The 20,873-nt window shown below is 46.4% G+C and overlaps 1 protein-coding gene across 1 annotated transcript in view; it reads right to left on the bottom strand.

Annotated features, from left to right (window-relative positions):
- Positions 1-2,504: 2,504 nt before the first annotated feature.
- adamtsl2 (ADAMTS-like 2) overlaps positions 2,505-20,873 on the bottom strand; it is a 37,204-nt gene continuing 18,835 nt past the window's right edge. The window contains exons 9-21 of the mRNA XM_039013285.1: positions 20,649-20,772; positions 20,247-20,327; positions 18,017-18,192; positions 17,033-17,360; positions 15,936-16,290; positions 10,852-10,955; positions 10,554-10,680; positions 10,138-10,351; positions 9,642-9,797; positions 9,326-9,496; positions 8,888-9,064; positions 3,270-3,414; positions 2,505-2,870 (exon numbers count right to left, since the gene is read on the bottom strand). Of these exons, the coding sequence (XP_038869213.1) occupies positions 2,749-2,870; positions 3,270-3,414; positions 8,888-9,064; positions 9,326-9,496; positions 9,642-9,797; positions 10,138-10,351; positions 10,554-10,680; positions 10,852-10,955; positions 15,936-16,290; positions 17,033-17,360; positions 18,017-18,192; positions 20,247-20,327; positions 20,649-20,772 (2,280 nt within the window). The 3' untranslated portion in view covers positions 2,505-2,748. The remainder of the gene's footprint in view (positions 2,871-3,269; positions 3,415-8,887; positions 9,065-9,325; positions 9,497-9,641; positions 9,798-10,137; positions 10,352-10,553; positions 10,681-10,851; positions 10,956-15,935; positions 16,291-17,032; positions 17,361-18,016; positions 18,193-20,246; positions 20,328-20,648; positions 20,773-20,873) is intronic.

Raw genomic sequence — 20,873 nt, 5'->3', positions numbered from 1 at the left:
AGTAACATACTGGGGTAGTAGAGTAACCTACTGGGGGGTAATAGAGTAACCAACTGGGGGGTAGTAGAGTAACCTACGGGGGTAGTAGAGTAACCTACTGGGGGGTAATAGAGTAACCAACTGGGGGGTAGTAGAGTAACCTACGGGAGGGTAATAGAGTAACCAACTGGGGGGTAGTAGAGTAACCTACGGGAGGGTAATAGAGTAACCAACTGGGGGGTAGTAGAGTAACCAACTGGGGGGTAATAGAGTAACCTACTGGGGGGTAGTAGAGTAACCAACTGGGGGGTAGTAGAGTAACCAACTGGGGGGTAGTAGAGTAACCAACGGGAGGGTAATAGAGTAACCAACTGGGGGGTAGTAGAGTAACCAACTGGGGGGTAGTAGAGTAACATACTGGGGGGTAGTAGAGTAACCTACGGGAGGGTAATAGAGTAACCAACTGGGGGGTAATAGAGTAACCAACTGGGGGGTAATAGAGTAACCTACTGGGGGGTAGTAGAGTAACCAACTGGGGGGTAGTAGAGTAACCAACTGGGGGGTAGTAGAGTAACCTACTGGGGGGTAATAGAGTAACCAACTGGGGGGTAATAGAGTAACCAACTGGGGGGTAATAGAGTAACCAACTGGGGGGTAATAGAGTAACCAACTGGGGGGTAATAGAGTAACCTACGGGAGGGTAATAGAGTAACCTACTGGGGGGTAATAGAGTAACCAACTGGGGGGTAATAGAGTAACCTACTGGGGGGTAATAGAGTAACCTACGGGAGGGTAATAGAGTAACCAACTGGGGGGTAGTAGAGTAACCAACTGGGGGGTAATAGAGTAACATACTGGGGGGTAGTAGAGTAACCAACTGGGGGGTAGTAGAGTAACCAACTGGGGGGTAGTAGAGTAACCAACTGGGGGGTAGTAGAGTAACCAACTGGGGGGTAGTAGAGTAACATACTGGGGGGTAGTAGAGTAACCAACTGGGGGGTAGTAGAGTAACCAACTGGGGGGTAGTAGAGTAACCTACGGGAGGGTAATAGAGTAACCTACTGGGGGTAGTAGAGTAACCTACTGGAGGGTAATAGAGTAACCAACTGGGGGGTAGTAGAGTAACCTACTGGGGGTAGTAGAGTAACCTACTGGGGGGTAATAGAGTAACCTACTGGAGGGTAATAGAGTCACCAACTGGGGGGGTAGTAGAGTAACCTACTGGGGGGGGTAGTAGAGTAACCTACGGGAGGGTAATAGAGTAACCAACTGGGGGGTAGTAGAGTAACATACTGGGGGGTAATAGAGTAACCTACTGCAGGGTAATAGAGTAACCAACTGGGGGGTAGTAGAGTAACCTACTGGGGGTAGTAGAGTAACCTACTGGGGGGGTAGTAGAGTAACATACTGGGGGGTAGTAGAGTAACCTACTGGGGGGTAGTAGAGTAACATACTGGGGGTAGTAGAGTAACCTACTGGGGGGGTAGTAGAGTAACATACTGGGGGGTAGTAGAGTAACCTACTGGGGGGTAGTAGAGTAACATACTGGGGGGTAATATAGTAACCTACTGGGGGGTAATATAGTAACATACTGGGGGGTAATAGAGTAACCTACTGGGGGGGTAGTAGAGTAACCTACTGGGGGGTAGTAGAGTAACCTACTTGGGGGTAATATAGTAACATACTGGGGGGTAGTAGAGGAACCTACTGGGGGGTAGTAGAGTAACATACTGGGGGGTAGTAGAGTAACCTACTTGGGGGTAATATAGTAACATACTGGGTAGTAGAGTAACCAACTGGGGGGTAATAGAGTAACCTACTGGAGGGTAATAGAGTAACATACTGGGGGGTAGTAGAGTAACCTACTGGAGGGTAATAGAGTAACATACTGGAGGGTAATAGAGTAACATACTGGGGGGTAGTAGAGTAACCAACTGGGGGGTAATAGAGTAACCAACTGGGGGGTAGTAGAGTAACCTACTGGAGGGTAATAGAGTAACATACTGGGGTAGTAGAGTAACCTACTGGAGGGTAATAGAGTAACCTACTGGGGGTAGTAGAGTAACCTACTGGGGGGTAATATAGTAACCTACTGGGGGGTAATATAGTAACATACTGGGGTAGTAGAGTAACCTACTGGGGGGGTAATAGAGTAACATACTGGGGTAGTAGAGTAACCTACTGGGGGGTAATAGAGTAACATACTGGGGTAGTAGAGTAACCTACTGGGGGGTAATAGAGTAACATACTGGGGTAGTAGAGTAACCTACTGGGGGGTAATAGAGTAACCTACTGGGGGGTAGTAGAGTAACCTACTGGGGGGTAATATAGTAACCTACTGGGGGGTAATAGAGTAACCTACTGGGGGTAGTAGAGTAACCTACTGGGGGGTAATAGAGTAACATACTGGGGGTAGTAGAGTAACCTACTGGGGGGTAATAGAGTAACATACTGGGGGTAGTAGAGTAACCTACTGGGGGGTAATAGAGTAACATACTGGGGTAATAGAGTAACCTACTGGAGGGTAATAGAGTAACCTACTGGAGGGTAATAGAGTAACCTACTGGAGGGTAATAGAGTAACCTACTGGGGGGTAGTTTGTCCACTAGTAGTCTGGGGTAGAGGGCTCTTTGGCTGGAAGTAAGTGGGTTGCGGGTATGGGTTTGCAGTGGTTGGAGGTAAGGGGTTTGTGGAGGTCTGCTGGAGGTAGGGGGTAGGGAGTGGGGGTTGGAGAGCTGCAGGGTAAGGTTTTGTAGGTGTTAGGCAATACTAAGAGGCGTGCTGGGCCCTGCAGGAGTGGCAGCAGGCCTTGCTGTAGTACCAGTGACTGCACAGGTTCACCTTCAGAGCCAGAGAGCAGTTGGTGGTGGGACGGTCCTGACAGCTCTCATCTGCATGGCAGAGAGACATATATGATATGTTCAATGATATGGAAAAAGTAGCCTTATCACGATCCGAAAATACTGTAATGATAAACCTATCAATTAACTTATTAATTAATCAATCAATGCCTTTTTTACCTCCACAATCTAAATGCTCAGGACCTTAGGCTGTTATGAAAGAAAGAGGTGTACTTAAATAATACAATTAAAAACAAGTGCTTTAAACATGCTGTTTTCCGCGGTTGACTTTTGCCTATGACTAGACTGTAACTCTCCTAAAGTTGCCAGAGTGATTTGCTGCTTACATAACCTGATCCCAGATCTGTTTGTTGTCTTGCTAAGTCCTATGGTCATTGGAGTTGGCAAGACAGCACAAACAGATCTGGGACCAGGCTTTTGCTTACGTACCTGGGGGTTCAGTGGGACAAGGTTGCAGGGCACAGGTCTGCTTGGCCACAGGCTTGGTCAGGGGGTCACAACCTCTCACGATCTCCCTGCCCTGGTAGCACTTCACGTCTCTCATCCGGACACCCACACCACATGTCTTAGTGCACTGGGGAGTGAACAGACCACACGTCAGCACTATACCAGGGTTATACCAGGGTTATACCAGGGGTATAGTGCTGCAGTTGCGCTGGGGAGTGGCGCTCCCTCACTTTTTTCAATTTGAGAATACACAGAGCTGGTAATTCAAATAAATTATATTTAATTACCACAAACATTCCATGGAAATTATAGAATGATAAGCTAAATAAATGTGTAGCAGCCTATAAGTAGGTAAATGGTGGTTTCTTCCCTGTATTCTCTCTCTCTGGCGGTGGCGCGAATGATGAATAACTAGGCGTGTGTACCGAGGCCCATTTGTCGGAGGCTTGACCACTTTGAGCGGGTCAAATCTGACGTAACAAGAACAGCCAGAGACAGAAAACTCTGCCAGGGGTTGCTAAAACGGCTGTCCTCAAAACAGTTTGTAATCGACTTGGGGCTCATGTACGACACACTTGAACTCGCCCTACTGTCTGAGTGCTTAGGTTACGGAAACGTACCACCTATATTGCGTATGCAGACAAACTGATCCACCGCATCACACCAACAAGATCTAGGATCCAACTTCACGGCGTGTCTGCCTTGATGTTCATAAGACTCCACGGACCCCCTCTTGCGCAGTCGAACCCAGAACAATATGTGACCACTTGGTTACGGTGCTGTTCTTTCAGCACCACAATTAGAAAGTCACTCAAATCGCTTAAAATAACCTTCATCAAGATCTGTTCCCTACACCGAGTAGTCATACTCATCACTTACTATTATTACAAATAGAAGATGATCACTTCTCACAACGGTGCTCGTATAGTAAAGTTAGATCAAAGCTGAATCAATGTTTCCCAAGATCACAATGATTAATTAGCATTTTACATAACATAACTGAATATAATAGCATATACAGTTGAAGTCTGAAGTTTAGATACACCTTAGCCAAATACATTTAAACTCAGTTTTTCACAATTCCTGACATTTAATCCGAGTAAAAATGTCCTGTTTTAGGTCAGTTAGGATCACCACTTTATTTTAAGAATGTGAAATGTCAGAATAATAGTAGAGAGAATGATTTATTTCAGATTTTATTTCTTTCATCACATTTACAGTGGGTCAGAAGTTTACATATACTCAAATAGTATTTGGTAGCATTGCCTTAAAATTGTTTAACTTGGGTCAAACGTTTCGGGTAGCCTTCCGCAAACTTCCTACAGTAAATTGAGTGGAATTTTGGCCCATTGCTCCTGACAGAGCTGGTGTAACTGAGTCAGGTTTGTAGGACTCATGCTTTTTCAGTTCTGCCCTCAAATGTTATATGGGATTGAGGTAGGGGCTTTGTGGCCATTCCAATACCTTGACTTTGTTGTCCTTAAGTCATTTTGCCACAACTTTGGAAGTATGCTTGGGGTCATTGTTCATTTGGAAGACCCATTTGCGACCAAGCTTTAACTTCCTGACTGATGTCTTGAGATGTTGCTTCAATATATCCACATAATTTTCCTGCCTCATGATGCCATCTATTTTGTGAAGTGCACCAGTCTCTCCTGCAGCAAAGCACCCCCACAACATGATGCTGCCACTCCCGTGCTTCACGGTTGGGATGGTGTTCTTCGGCTTGCAAGACTCCCCCTTTTTCCTACAAACATAATGATGGTCATCCTGGCCAAACAGTTCTATCTGTTTCATCAGACGAGAGGACATTTCTCCAAAAAGTACAATCTTTGTCCCCACGTGCAGTTGCAAACTGTAGTCTGGCTTTTTTATGGCGGTTTTGGAGCAGTGGCTTCTTCCTTGCTGAGCGGCCTTTCAGGTTATGTCGATATAGGACTTGTTTTACTGTGGATATAGATACTTTCGTACCAGTTTCCTCCAGCATCTTCACAAGGTCCTTTGCTGTTGTTCTGGGATTGATTTGCACTTTTCCCACCAAAGTACGTTCATCTCTAGTCTCCTTCCTGAGCGGTATGGCGGCTGCGTGGTCCAATGGGGTTTTACTTGCGTACTATTGTTTGTACAGATGAACGTGGTACCTTCAGGCATTTGGAAATTGCTCCCAAGGATGAACCAGACTTGTGGAGGTCTACAATGTTCTTCTAAAGCTTCTAAAGCCATGACATCAATTTCTGGAATTTTCCAAGCTGTTTAAAGGCACAGTCAACTTAGTGTATGTAAACTTCTGACCCACTGGAATTGTGATACAGTGAATTATAAGTGAAATAATCTGTCTGTAAACAATTGTTGGAAAAATTACTTGTGTCATGCAACAAGTAGATGTCCTAACCGACTTGCCAAAACTATAGTTTGTTAACAAGAAATCTGTGGAATGGTTGAAAAATGAGTTTTAATGACTCCAACCTAAGTGTATGTAAACTTCTGACTTCAACTGTAGGATAGTAGGCCTATAAAATGTTACACCCAAAACAACTCCTAAGTCATTTCTTATCTGAAGCTGAATAGTGTAATTGTTTTCCTCATGTGGCCAAAACTTAACAGAGTGCGCCACTAGGCAGGATATATGCTAAGATTTTTTTTTAAATTGGCCCACAAGCAAGGCTAATAGTTTTTTATCACCATCTGCTTTAATTCACCCACGAAACAGTCATTCCAGAAGATGTAAAAGCATATTCCCACAGTATGCCTAACTTAGCGTTTGAGCTTATTAAAAATGTACAATATGCGTGGGCATAGGCAGACGTTGCAATTTGAGGATGCATTTGATGCATAGGCCTATTCTAAACTCAACAACAAAAATAAACGTCCTCTCACTGTCAACTACGTTTATTTTCAGCAAACTTAACATGTGTAAATATTTGTATGAACATAACAAGACTCAACAACTGAGACACAAACTGAACAAGTTCCACAGACATGTGACTAACAGAAATGGAATAATGTGTCCCTGAACAAAGGGGAGGGGGGGCTGTTAAAATCAAAAGTAACAGTCAGTATCTGGTGTGGCCACCAGCTGCATTAAGTACTGCAGTGCATCTCCTCCTCATGGACTGCACCAGATTTGACAGTTCTTGCTGTGAGATGTTACCCCACTCTTCCACCAAGGCACCTGCAAGTTCCCGGACATTTCTGGGGCGAATGGCCCTAGCCCTCACCCTCCGATCCGACAGGTCCCAGACGTGCTCAATGGGATTGAGATCCGGGCTCTTCGCTGGCCATGGCATAAAACTGACATTCCTGTCTTGCAGTAAATCACACACAGAATGAGCAGTATGGCTGGTGGCATTGTCATGCTGGAGGGTCATGTCAGGATGAGCCTGCAGGATGGGTACCACATGAGGGAGGAGGATCTCTTCCCTGTAACGCACAGTGTTGAGATTGCCTGCAATGACAACAAGCTCAGTCCGATGATGCTGTGACACACCGCCCCAGACCATGATGGACCCTCCACCTCCAAATCGATCCCGCTCCAGAGTACAGGCCTCGGTGTAACGTTCATTCCTTCGACGATAAACGCGAATCCGACCATCACCCCTGTTGAGACAAAACCGCGACTCGTCAGTGAAGAGCACTTTTTGCCAGTCCTGTCTGGTCCAGCGACGGTGGGTTTGTGCCCATAGGCGACGTTGTTGCCGGTGATGTCTGGTGAGGACCTGCCTTACAACAGGCCTACAAGCCCTCAATCCAGCCTCCCTCAGCCTATTGCGGACAGTCTGAGCACTGATGGAGAGATTGTGCATTCCTGGTGTAACTCGTCCGTTGTTGTTGCCATCCTGTACCTGTCCCGCAGATGTGATGTTCGGATGTAATGATCCTGTGCAGGTGTTGTTACACGTGCTCTGCCACTGTGAGGACGATCAGCTGTCCGTCCTGTTTGCCTGTAGTGCTGTCTTAGGCTTCTCACAGTACGGACATTGCAATTTATTGCCCTGGTCACATCTGCAGTCCTCATGCCTCCTTGCAGCATGCCTAAGGCACGTTCCCGCAGATGAGCAGGGACCCTGGGCATATTTCTTTTGGTGTTTTTCAGAGTCAGTAGAAAGGCCTCTTTAGTGTCCTAAGTTTTCATAACTGTGACCTTAATTGCCTACCGTCTGTAAGCTGTTAGTGTCTTAACGACCGTTCCACAGGTGCATGTTCATTAATTGTTTATGGTTCATTGAACAAGCATGGGAAACGGTGTTTAAACCCTTTACAATGAAGATCTGTGAAGTTATTTGGATTTTTACGAATTATCTTTGAAAGACAGGGTCCTGAAAATGTCTTTTTTTGCTTAGTTTACAATGATATTTAATAGTCTACATTTGCCAGTACAAACTTGAGAAACTTGCGCTCCCTCACCAAAAAGAAATAGCGCTACATCACTGGAACACAACCTCTCACGATCTCCCTGCCCTGGTAGCACTTCACGTCTCTCATCCGGACACCCACACCACGTGTCTTAGTGAACTGAGGAATGAACACAGCAGCACGGCTCTTTGACTCTGTACTGGTATCCCTTGTATAAAGTCTTGTTATTGTTAATTTATTGTGTTATTCTTATTTCTTTCGCTCATTTAGCACATTTTTCTTAATTACTTTTTAAAACTCTGCATTGTTGGTTAAGGGCTCGTGAGTAAGCGTTTCATGGTAAGGTCTACTACGCCTGTTGTATTTGGCGCATGTGACAAATACAATTTGATTGGATGATTTTGTTGTCTTTAATAGAACACCATCTACAGTGAGCTCCAAAAGTATTGGTACAGTGACACATTTTTTGTTGCTTTGGCTCTTTACTTCATCACTTTGGATTTGAAATGATACAATGAATATGAGGTTAAAGTGGGCGACAGGGTAGCCTAGAGGTTAGAGCGTTGGACTAATAACCGAAAGGTTGCAAGATCGAATCCCTGAGCTGACAAGGTAAAAACCTGTCGGGTCCTAGGCTGTCATTGAAAATAAGAATTTGTTCTTAACTGACTTGCCTAGTCAAATAAAGGTTTAAAAAAAGTGCAGGTTGTCAGATTTAATGTGATGATACATAGTCCCACCATTTTAGGGGCCCAAAAGTATTGGTACAAATTCTCTTATGTGTGTATTAAATTAGTCAAACGTTTAGTATTCGGTCCACATTCCTAGCACGCAATGACAACATCAAGCTTGTGACTCTACAAACTTGTTGGATCGATTTGCTATTTGTTTTGGTTGTGTTTCAGATTATCATCTTGTGCCAAATAGAAACGAATGATAAATGATGCATTGTGTCATTTTGGAGTCACTTTTATTGTAAAAGAATATAATTTGTTTCTAAACAACTCTACAGTAATGTGGATGCTACCATGATTATGGATAGTTCTGAATTAATTGTGAATAATGATGAGTTAGAACGTTACAGCAGCACCAATATCATACCCCCCCCCCCCCCCCCCCCCAAAATGCTAACGTCCCCTGTTATTGTAATGGTCAGAGGTTAACATATCTTGGGGGTATGATATTTGTAGCAGGTGAGTGTGACCGACTGCCTTTGTGAACAATGTCATGGTTGAAATGGTATTCACCTCAGACCAGGGCGTGGTGTACCACTTGAAACAGGGCCTCTCGAAGCAGGTGTTCTCGTCCTCTGGCCTCTTACTGGCACCACAAGCCTCGTCGTCGTGGGTCTGGAACTTCCCAGCAGTGATGCCGGCGCACTGCACAATTCTCCACTTCACACCGCGGCCACATGTCGTATTACACTGAGAGGAAAAAAAGACTGCTCTCAGCTAATGAATCTCGAACCAAGAGAACGTCAAGAAAACATATATAGAACATCAACAGAACATTGGGATAACATTGTCAAAACATCAAGAGAACACCAGCAGAACATCAAGAGAACATCAAGGTAACATTGTCAAAATAGGACGCAAACAGATCATTAAGAAACCATATATAGAACATCATCAGAACATCAATAAAACATCCGACAGAACATCAACAGAAGGACCGAGTTGCCTTACACTCTCCCAGTCCTGAGTGAGCCAGTGTGGGGCACAGTCCTTCTCCCCACAGGGATGGATGGCCAGGGGCTTATTCTCCGGAGAGCACTGGGATTCAGGCACCACACGGCCCTCTGGTGTCTTACAGTACACGTGACGTACCATCTTCCCCTGGCCACACGACCCAGAGCACTGCAGAGGTCACAGTTTCAACGGGGATGACACGGCAATAACACATAGTATTACTGATCCAGAGAAACAGCCAGTGCAATCACTATTTGTATCAGTCATCAACGTACCATAGAAATGTAGTAATGAGTGGAAGTAGTGTACTCACCGGCCCCCACTCTGACACAGTCCACTGGCGCTCGCAGGGCGGGCCTGTGCAGTTCTTGGTGTTAAGGGGGCGGGTCAGGGGATCACATGACTTGGTTTCATCTGAACACCTGACCTCCCGGGTCACCTGGGCCCTGCGGCCACACTTCGCTGGACACTGTACAGGAAAGAGGAGAGAGGACACACTCACCTTCAATATCACCTACAGTTGCTCAAACAGTAGGATGCAACAATCTAGCTACTATAGTGTTCCTACTCAGTCATTTCTGTACCTGCCATTGGAACTACCATGGCAAATACAACACACACACACACACACACACACACACACACACACACACACACACACACACACACACACACACACACACACACACACACACACACACACACACACACACACACACACACACACACACACACACACACACACACACACACACACACACACCCAACCCCTGTCCCACCATCCACTCCCACAGTATAGCTCCACCCACCTCAGTCCACTCAGCCACCTCCCATTGGGGGCCACAGGTTGGGCTCTTACAGGCGCGGCGCTCCAGGGGCCTCTCCAGCTCTGCCAGGGTGCAGAGGTCACTGTACACAGAGCTGTCCAGCCCGGGGGACAGCATCTTCCAGCAGCGCACCAGACGGAACTGGAAGCCCTCACCACAGGTACGAGAACACTCACTCCAGCTGCTCGCCTCCCACCTGAGGGTGAGGGGATGCAAATAGAGCAGAGTTCAGGCACAATTAGATATCTTCTGAAGTAAATGAAATTGAATATTAAATAAAATGGTAATGGCCAAGAGGCAAACATTGTTCTCAAAGAATTTTGCATCACTTCAAGAATCGTCCGACTCGTAAACAGTCCTTTAAGTACTTTCTCAGTGTGTTGTTTTCTGGTGCATACCTGGGCTGACACTCCCTCCCAATGCAGAAGTCATGAACAGGCTCAGGTCGGGTCATAGTGTCACAGTGCATGTCATTCACCTCAGCGCCGTCGTAGCGAACACACATGGCAAAGGACTTTGATACTCCTGCAGCAGAAATTACAACTTACAATTTCATAACTAATCCATACATACTGTGTGTGTGTGTGTGTGTGTGTGTGTGTGTGTGTGTGTGTGTGTGTGTGTGTGTGTGTGTGTGTGTGTGTGTGTGTGTGTGTGTGTGTGTGTGTGTGTGTGTGTGTGTGTGTGTGTGTGTACCTATAGAGCAGGTGGAGGAGCAGGGTTCCTGAGAAGACAGTTTCCAGCGGTACATGTCTGCAGGGCTCAGCTTCAAGTTCTTCTGCAGGAACCTCTGATTAGTCCTGTCAAACACAACATGACAATAAGGTTTTCACAATGTTTCACACTGCCAAACAAGACATGACCAGGCCTTCACAGTAAACCCACTGAACCCCAGCTCTCTCTCTCTCTCTCTCACACACACACACACACACACACACACACACACACACACACACACACACACACACACACACACACACACACACACACACACACACACACACACACACACACACACACACACACACACACACACACACACACACACGGCTGATTCACCTCACCCTCCAAATCATAACAGCCAGCGACATTCTGTTTTTCATTAATTCACATAAAAGTGACATGAACATTCTTGTCATATCACTGGCGGGTTTTTTTATAGCCAGAGCAGAGATGTTTATTTGAAAATACACAGGAACTTTGAATCATTCTTAACCGGCATATCTCAGTGCAACTGTGACTAATTCCTGCACATTTATCCCTAGAGGTGACTACAGTCTGACAGTATGTTTCTTCCTTGCCGCAAATACCTTGAATTATTTGCTTTTAAGTGGGCAGTATCCCATTTTTTCTCCTCCTCCTCCTCCTCCTCCTTCCCTTCCTCCTTTTCCTCTCATCTGTCCCCCTTCTTCTCCTCCTCCTCCTCTCCTTCTTCTCCTCCAATCCGTTCTTCTCCCCAGGGCAGAGGAAGACAGGGTGTGTCATGTGATGTGTTTTATGGGGCTCTGGCAGGAGAACTGGCAAAGCGGTGTTTGGACACAGTGCAGGGAAGCCAACATGAATTATAAATATGATGGAATGCTACCCCAGCCAGCCCTGCGCTTTGGCTGTCTCCTCTCCATGTGATTCTTTGGCTGTCTCCTCTCCATGTGATTCTTTGGCTGTCTCCTCTCCATGTGATTCTTTGGCTGTCTCCTCTCCATGTGATTCTTTGGCTGTCTCCTCTCTATGTGATTCTTTGGCTGTCTCCTCTCCATGTGATTCTTTGGCTGTCTCCTCTCCATGAGATTCTTTGGCTGTCTCCTCTCCATGTGATTCTTTGGCGGTCTCCTCTATGTGATTCTTTGGCTGTCTCCTCTCTATGTGATTCTTTGGCTGTCTCCTCTCCATGTGATTCTTTGGCTGTCTCCTCTCCATGTGATTCTTTGGCTGTCTCCTCTCCATGAGATTATTTGGCTGTCTCCTCTCCATGTGATTCTTTGGCTGTCTCCTCTCCATGTGATTCTTTGGCTGTCTCCTCTCCATGTGATTCTTTGGCTGTCTCCTCTCCATGTGATTCTTTGGCTGTCTCCTCTCCATGTGATTCTTTGGCTGTCTCCTCTCCATGAGATTATTTGGCTGTCTCCTCTCCATGTGATTCTTTGGCTGTCTCCTCTCCATGTGATTCTTTGGCTGTCTCCTCTCCATGTGATTATTTGGCTGTCTCCTCTCCATGTGATTCCTTGGCTGTCTCCTCTCCATGTGCTTCTTTGGCTGTCTCCTCTCCATGAGATTATTTGGCTGTCTCCTCTCCATGTGATTCTTTGGCTGTCTCCTCTCCATGTGATTCTTTGGCTGTCTCCTCTCCATGTGATTCTTTGGCTGTCTCCTCTCCATGAGATTCTTTGGCTGTCTCCTCTCCATGTGATTCTTTGGCTGTCTCCTCTCCATGTGCTTCTTTGGCTGTCTCCTCTCCATGTGATTCTTTGGCTGTCTCCTCTCCATGTGATTCCTTGGCTGTCTCCTCTCCATGTGCTTCTTTGGCTGTCTCCTCTCCATGCGATTCTTTGGCGGTCTCCTCTATGTGATTCTTTGGCTGTCTCCTCTCTATGTGATTCTTTGGCTGTCTCCTCTCCATGTGATTCTTTGGCTGTCTCCTCTCCATGAGATTCTTTGGCTGTCTCCTCTCCATGTGATTCTTTGGCGGTCTCCTCTATGTGATTCTTTGGCTGTCTCCTCTCTATGTGATTCTTTGGCTGTCTCCTCTCCATGTGATTCTTTGGCTGTCTCCTCTCCATGTGATTCTTTGGCTGTCTCCTCTCCATGAGATTCTTTGGCTGTCTCCTCTCCATGTGATTCTTTGGCTGTCTCCTCTCCATGTGATTCTTTGGCTGTCTCCTCTCCATGTGATTATTTGGCTGTCTCCTCTCCATGAGATTCTTTGGCTGTCTCCTCTCTATGTGATTCTTTGGCTGTCTCCTCTCCATGTGATTCTTTGGCTGTCTCCTCTCCATGTGATTATTTGGCTGTCTCCTCTCCATGTGATTCCTTGGCTGTCTCCTCTCCATGTGCTTCTTTGGCTGTCTCCTCTCCATGAGATTATTTGGCTGTCTCCTCTCCATGTGATTCTTTGGCTGTCTCCTCTCCATGTGATTCTTTGGCTGTCTCCTCTCCATGTGCTTCTTTGGCTGTCTCCTCTCCATGCGATTCTTTGGCTGTCTCCTCTCCATGTGATTCTTTGGCGGTCTCCTCTCCATGTGCTTCTTTGGCTGTCTCCTCTCCATGCGATTCTTTGGCTGTCTCCTCTCCATGTGATTCTTTGGCGGTCTCCTCTCCATGTGCTTCTTTGGCTGTCTCCTCTCCATGCGATTCTTTGGCTGTCTCCTCTCCATGCGATTCTTTGGCTGTCTCCTCTCCATGTGATTCTTTGGCGGTCTCCTCTCCATGTGCTTCTTTGGCTGTCTCCTCTCCATGTGATTCTTTGGCGGTCTCCTCTATGTGATTCTTTGGCTGTCTCCTCTCCATGCGATTCTTTGGCGGTCTCCTCTCCATGTGCTTCTTTGGCTGTCTCCTCTCCATGCGATTCTTTGGCTGTCTCCTCTCCATGCGATTCTTTTGCGGTCTCCTCTCCATGTGCTTCTTTGGCTGTCTCCTCTCCATGCGATTCTTTGGCTGTCTCCTCTCCATGTGATTCTTTGGCTGTCTCCTCTCCATGTGATTCTTTGGCTGTCTCCTCTCCATGTGATTATTTGGCTGTCTCCTCTCCATGTGATTATTTGGCTGTCTCCTCTCCATGAGATTCTTTGGCTGTCTCCTCTCTATGTGATTCTTTGGCTGTCTCCTCTCCATGTGATTCTTTGGCTGTCTCCTCTCCATGTGATTATTTGGCTGTCTCCTCTCCATGTGATTCCTTGGCTGTCTCCTCTCCATGTGCTTCTTTGGCTGTCTCCTCTCCATGAGATTCTTTGGCTGTCTCCTCTCCATGTGATTCTTTGGCTGTCTCCTCTCCATGTGATTCTTTGGCTGTCTCCTCTCCATGTGATTCTTTGGCTGTCTCCTCTCCATGCGATTCTTTGGCTGTCTCCTCTCCATGTGATTCTTTGGCTGTCTCCTCTCCATGTGCTTCTTTGGCTGTCTCCTCTCCATGCGATTCTTTGGCTGTCTCCTCTCTATGTGATTCTTTGGCTGTCTCCTCTCCATGTGATTCTTTGGCTGTCTCCTCTCCATGTGATTATTTGGCTGTCTCCTCTCCATGTGATTCCTTGGCTGTCTCCTCTCCATGTGCTTCTTTGGCTGTCTCCTCTCCATGAGATTCTTTGGCTGTCTCCTCTCCATGTGATTCTTTGGCTGTCTCCTCTCCATGTGATTCTTTGGATGTCTCCTCTCCATGAGATTCCTTGGCTGTCTCCTCTCCATGTGATTCTTTGGCTGTCTCCTCTCCATGTGATTCTTTGGCTGTCTCCTCTCCATGAGATTCCTTGGCTGTCTCCTCTCCATGTGCTTCTTTGGCTGTCTCCTCTCCATGAGATTCTTTGGCTGTCTCCTCTCCATGCGATTCTTTGGCGGTCTCCTCTCCATGTGCTTCTTTGGCTGTCTCCTCTCCATGCGATTCTTTGGCTGTCTCCTCTCTATGTGATTCTTTGGCTGTCTCCTCTCCATGTGATTCTTTGGCTGTCTCCTCTCCATGTGATTATTTGGCTGTCTCCTCTCCATGTGATTCCTTGGCTGTCTCCTCTCCATGTGCTTCTTTGGCTGTCTCCTCTCCATGAGATTCTTTGGCTGTCTCCTCTCCATGTGATTCTTTGGCTGTCTCCTCTCCATGTGATTCTTTGGATGTCTCCTCTCCATGAGATTCCTTGGCTGTCTCCTCTCCATGCGATTCTTTGGCTGTCTCCTCTCCATGCGATTCTTTGGCTGTCTCCTCTCCATGCGATTCTTTGGCTGTCTCCTCTCCATGTGATTCTTTGGCTGTCTCCTCTCCATGCGATTCTTTGGATGTCTCAAAAAGAAAAAAGAAGTAAGGGATGGATGGGGCCAGAAGCCAGCCTGGAGCACATTCCATTCCCCCAGCCAGCCCAGCCAGCCCAGCCAGCCCAGCCAGCCCAGCCAGCAGCATGGGCCCTTTTCCTGACAAGAATATCCAGCCCTTTTACATGCCCCTCTGCTCTGGGCCTTGAAATGACTCACTCCAGTAGGGCCGGGACGATACCAATATCGCGATACGCGTCAGTATCGTGGTAAGGAAACAAAACACGAAGCGAATTTAACTTCTTTAGGAAAACAGCCTTAATGTTGGAAACAAACATCATTATGTTGTCATCCACAGTCACATGTAAATATTTTCCAAGCTATATTTTACAAAGCAGGCTTTTAAAGGACCAAAGAGTTAGGTCTGCTTCGTGTTTTCCTTTTTTCCATGGAAAACATATTGCGATACTGGTATCGTCACAGCTCTTCACTTCAATCCTTACTTAGAGAGAGAAGGACTCCCCACTGGGCACAGACGTCAATTCAACATCTATTCCACGTTGGTTCAACGTAATTTCATTGAATTGACATGGATCAACGTTGATTCAACCAGTGTGTGCCCAGTGGGTCTGTAGTGTTCACTCTAACCCCTCAGCAGCAGCATCACTAAGTGAAGAGTATTAGAGGTGGAAGAGGAAGACCATAGGGGTTGTGGATGGGCTTCTGAAGTGGTATTGTTTGGATGGGTTCCTATACCAGATAGCAAGCTGACGTTGGGCCAACATTGCCTCTTTACTTCTGCTCAACATTGTGTGGATCCCTCCTTACTCTACCTGGTTCTGTTGGTGCGATTGTTGCTCCTCATCCCCGTCAGCAGCGTCCTGTTGGGGAACAGCAGGTCTCCAGTATCATTCCTCCGCGGGCCCAGACTGAACTCCCCCAGAGAGCTGTTGAGGGGGAACAGGCCTCCCTGCTCCACACTGCTATAGTCCACCTCCAACGAGAACACTCCCTCTCCCTTCGTCAGGAGCTGATTGGTTGAGATGTTAGTGAGCAGCTCATCTGGACCAATCTGCTCGCCCAGCAAGACTCTCCAGATGAGGTTCTCTGAGTCTGGCCCCTCCTCTAAAGGCCTGCTGGCTGCCGGGGCAGGGACTGCTACACTACCTGTGTGACTGCTGTTGCCGTCTGTTGGGATAACAAGAAGGGCGTGGACAGATAGAGAAATTATTAACGTGTGAGAAAGACTTATACTAAGTCGCACCAGAGGTGTTTCCTGGTCAGGTGGTCAGGAAAAACTCCTGGTGCTTCTTTAATAAAAGAGGAGTTTTATGTGCAGTTTGTGCACTACAACAAAACAGCACACAAAGCCTTTCAACATATTCCTTAAGGCAGTAGAGGGCCTCAGTCTCACCCAATGGCCAAACTCCCTGCATAGCTGACCCACAGTCTAAGTGGAAGGGCTGTCTGAGAGCTTGGTACAGGCAGGTCGGCCTGCACTCATTACCACTCATGTTTGTGATGCAGCCATTTAAAAAAAGGAGAAAATTCCAGAGCTCTCTGAATTTTTAATCTCCCCCAGCTCCTCTTTGTATATATTCCTGTGAATAATGCAGGACTCCAAAGGGCCAGCAGCGAGGACTCTCTTTTTTTTTTTTAAACAACATCTTATCTCATCTGATATCTGAGTGGTGAACTGATTTATATGGTGATACATACAGTAGTTCAGGGGGAGAACTCCACAGTCTGCACGTCGAGAACTACTCTCTCTCCCTCCCACCCTCCCTCCCTCCCTCCCTCCCTCCCTCCCTCCCTCCCTCCCTCCCAGTTACCTGCGTTAATCACTTGTGCATTGGGGTAATGTATAATTAGGATTATTTGTGTTATGGTTATAGTATTGGTTTTTTGGTTTCTAGTATGCTGGTGTTACCTGTGTATTGTGGTGGGGTTGGGCTGTCCTGGTGACAGTCGATGGCTCCTGTCTCCTCATACACCTCGTTGGTCTCCTGGCCTTTCTGGCCCTCGGCCCCTGCCGCCTTGGCCCCCTGTTTCAGCACCTGGTTCCTCTGGGTCTCAGGGGCCACCTTGTCATACGTGCTCCCGTTGGGGGCCACCATACTGCCCATCTCCACGGAAACCCCTGGGGCGGTGCTGTCGGGGCCAGTGTAGACGGGAGGTTGAGGGACGGGGGACAGGGACTCTCTCAGGACGGTGTACTCGTACGTGATGTAAGGGATACGACCATTCTGGTTCCACACCTATGAGGAGACAAAATAGTGAGGGGGGGGGGGGGGGGGGGGGGGGGGGTCAGACGGATTCTTTGGATTAAATGATGTTGGTTATACTTCTATTTTACAGTGGCTTACACCAGAGGTAATGCTCTACGTAATAAACTACATCGTGCACAAATACAGCACAGTCAAACAGAATTATTACTGACCTTTTTTTTGATGACTTAAGAGAGAACATGCAAGCAGCAGAGACAGACCAGCATAGCACCAGAGACCGAGAGCTCACCCATTCCCTCCTCCCTCCTATCAAACTCAGTCAATTGCACATATACAGTAAATACTGTACAGTACATGACTGCTGTTAGAGTCAGCCGCCTAGCCTGCCTGCACTCATTCAGACATGGGGCTGGATTGCCAGTGAGTGAGGCCATGAAAGAAAAGATAAGATACATGTACACTATTGACGTTTTACTGTGTAACGCATTAACACGAAAAGATGCGCAATGAAACTGAAGGAGCATTATCAGTTTGCAGGTATCTATCTTGCAGAACTTTTCCTTCTTGTACCCTGCACCTGCAAGCTACTGGATACGTGTGCACTACTTCTAAACTAGACATTACCCAGAGGCCCTGGCTGCCAGATGAGGGGAGGGAGAAGAGCAGACCTCAGCAGGTTACAGTACCAGAACATTGATGGCCTGGTCGATGGGCCCTTTGGCTACGATGTACTCGATCCCCGTCTCATACACATCCATGGGCCGCCGGTATTTGAAGACGGTCCCCGCCGCATGGAAGTTCTGGGGGCTGTCCACCTTGTAGTTCCCATTGAAGAAGAAGTTCCCCGCCTGATCGGTCACAGCTGTGGGGGGATAGGATAGAACATAGTCTCATTGAGGGGATGGAGGACCATTGGAGGAGGACCGGTTGGTTGACTCTACAGTAAAGGTCATATCTCTGATGTTCACCGTACACTGGAATTTCTCCTCCCCATACATGACCATAAATGGATACAGTCAATTCAAGAGATCGCGAAGGAAATAAAAGTATATACAGTTGAAGTCGGAAGTTTACATCCACTTAGGTTGGAGTCATTAAAACTCGTTTTTCAACCACTCCACAAATTTCTTGTTAACAAACTATAGTTTTGGCAAGTCGGTTAGGACATCTACTTTGTGCATGACAAGTAATTTTTCCAACAATTGTTTACAGACTGATTATTTCACTTATAATTCACTGTATCACAATTCCAGTGGGTCAGAAGTTTACATACACTAAGTTGACTGTGCCTTTAAACAGCTTGGAAAATTCCAGAAAATTATGTCATGGCTTTAGAAGCTTCTGATAGGCTAATTGACATCATTTGAGTCAATTGGAGGTGTACCTGTGGATGTATTTCAAGGCCTACCTTCAAACTCAGTGCCTCTTTGCTTGACATCATGGGAAAATCAAAAGAAATCAGCAAAGACCTCAGAAAAAAATTGTAGACCTCCACAAGTCTGATTCATCCTTGGGAGCAATTTCCAAACGCCTGAAGGTACCACGTTCATCTGTACAAACAATAGTATGCAAGTATAAACACCATTGGACCACGCAGCCGCAATACCGCTCAGGAAGGAGACAAGTTCTGTCTCCTAGAGATGAACGTACTTTGGTATGAAACATACAAATCAATCCCAGAACAACAGCAAAGGACCTTGTGAAGATGCTGGAGGAAACAGGTACAAAATTATCTATATCCACAGTCCTATACTGACATAACCTGAAAGGCCGCTCAGCAAGGAAGAAGTGACCGCTCCAAAACCGCCATAAAAAAGCCAGACTACGGTTTGCAACAGCATGTGGGGACAAAGATCTTACTTTTTAGAGAAATGTTCTCTGGTCTGATGAAACAAAAATAGAACTGTTTGGCCATAATGAACATCGTTATGTTTGGAGGAAAAAGGGGGAGGCTTGCAAGCCGAAGAACACCATCCCAACCGTGAAGCACGCGGGTGGCAGCATCATGTTGTGCGTGTGCTTTGCAGCAGGAAGGACTGGAGCACTTCACAAAATAGATGGCATTATGAGGTAGGAAAATTATGTGGATATATTGAAGCAACGTCTCAAGACATCAGTCAGGAAGTTAAAGCTTGGTAGCAAATGGATCTTCCAAATGGACAATGACCCCAAGCATACTTCCAAAGTTGTGGCAAAATGGCTTAAGGACAACAAAGTCAAGGTGTTGGAGTGGCCATCACAAAGCCCTGACCTAAATCCTATAGAAAATGTGTGGGCAGAACTGAAAAAGCGTGTGCGAGCAAGGAGGCCTACAAACCTGACTCGGTTACACCAGCTCTGTCAGGAGGAGTGGGACAAAATTCACCCAACTTATTGTGGGAAGCTTGTGGAAGGATACCCAAAATGTTTGACCCAAGTTAAACAATTTAAAGGCAATGCTACCAAATACTAATTCAGTGTATGTAAACTTCTGACCCACTGGGAATGTGATGAAAGAAATAAAAGCTGAACTAAATCATTCTCTCTACTATTATTTTGACATTTCACTTTCTTAAAATAAAGTGGTGATCCTAACTAACCTAAGACAGGGAATTTTTACTTGGATTAAATGTCAGGAATTGTGAAAAACTGAGTTTAAATGTATTTGGCTAAGGTGTATGTAAACTTCCGACTTCAACTGTAGATCATCAGAGATGAATTTCAGTTGATTAATGTACTTCCTTTACTGACTTCCCACTGTCAAGATTAATAGGGATCCAATTGCTGGGGAGAAAATATCCTTTGTATTTTCTGAAAATCTTGGATAAATGTTTTGCACCTTCTATGCAACATAACAACATCACACCGTACCAACAGGGAACATTAGAGATGTGTGTATACATGGCATGGTGAGCAGGATAAGAAGGAAGTACCCACCCAAAACATCAGCTGACTTCTTCCTCTCAATGATCTGAATGTCCCAGGAGCCCTCGGGGATTGATGTGATGAAGGAGTAACCTTGGAGACAGGAAACATTATGATGACTCCATTTTACCTGCAACTAAATAGCCTGAACATCAGAAGAGTTCGCTAAAGAAGCACATATTGAGCTTGTTGTCAGACTAACTGGCTATAGTTCTCTTTCAGAGACATATTTGTGGGGCTCGTCCCAGATAGGTGTGTTCAAGGTTTGGAATAGATGGAGAGACATATCTTCTCCATCAGTACCCTCTATCCATGCCACCCACCCACCCATCCATCAGTACCCTCTATCCATGCCACCCACCCACCCATCCATCCACACACCCAAACTATCTCAGTTTGTGGTTGAGGTCCTACCCAAAGTGGTGGCCCCGCGGCGGAAATTTCCATTGACCCTGCTGCAGCTGCTGCCATCCCCCTGACACACACCACACTTATCCAGCATGTTGGGCGAGAAAAGTACTCCATCACACCCGATTGGCTGCAGAAATGATGTTAAGACAAACAGGATGATTATCATTTTGAATCATTTCAGCACATGCAAAGCAAGTTGAACGTATGACACACACGGAATATAGCAAG

The sequence above is a fragment of the Salvelinus namaycush genome, chromosome 18, assembly GCF_016432855.1.
Source record: "Salvelinus namaycush isolate Seneca chromosome 18, SaNama_1.0, whole genome shotgun sequence".
Classification (NCBI taxonomy): domain Eukaryota; kingdom Metazoa; phylum Chordata; class Actinopteri; order Salmoniformes; family Salmonidae; genus Salvelinus; species Salvelinus namaycush.
The sequence above is the reverse complement of the archived record's forward strand: the minus strand, read 5'-3'. Positions and strand labels throughout refer to the sequence as shown.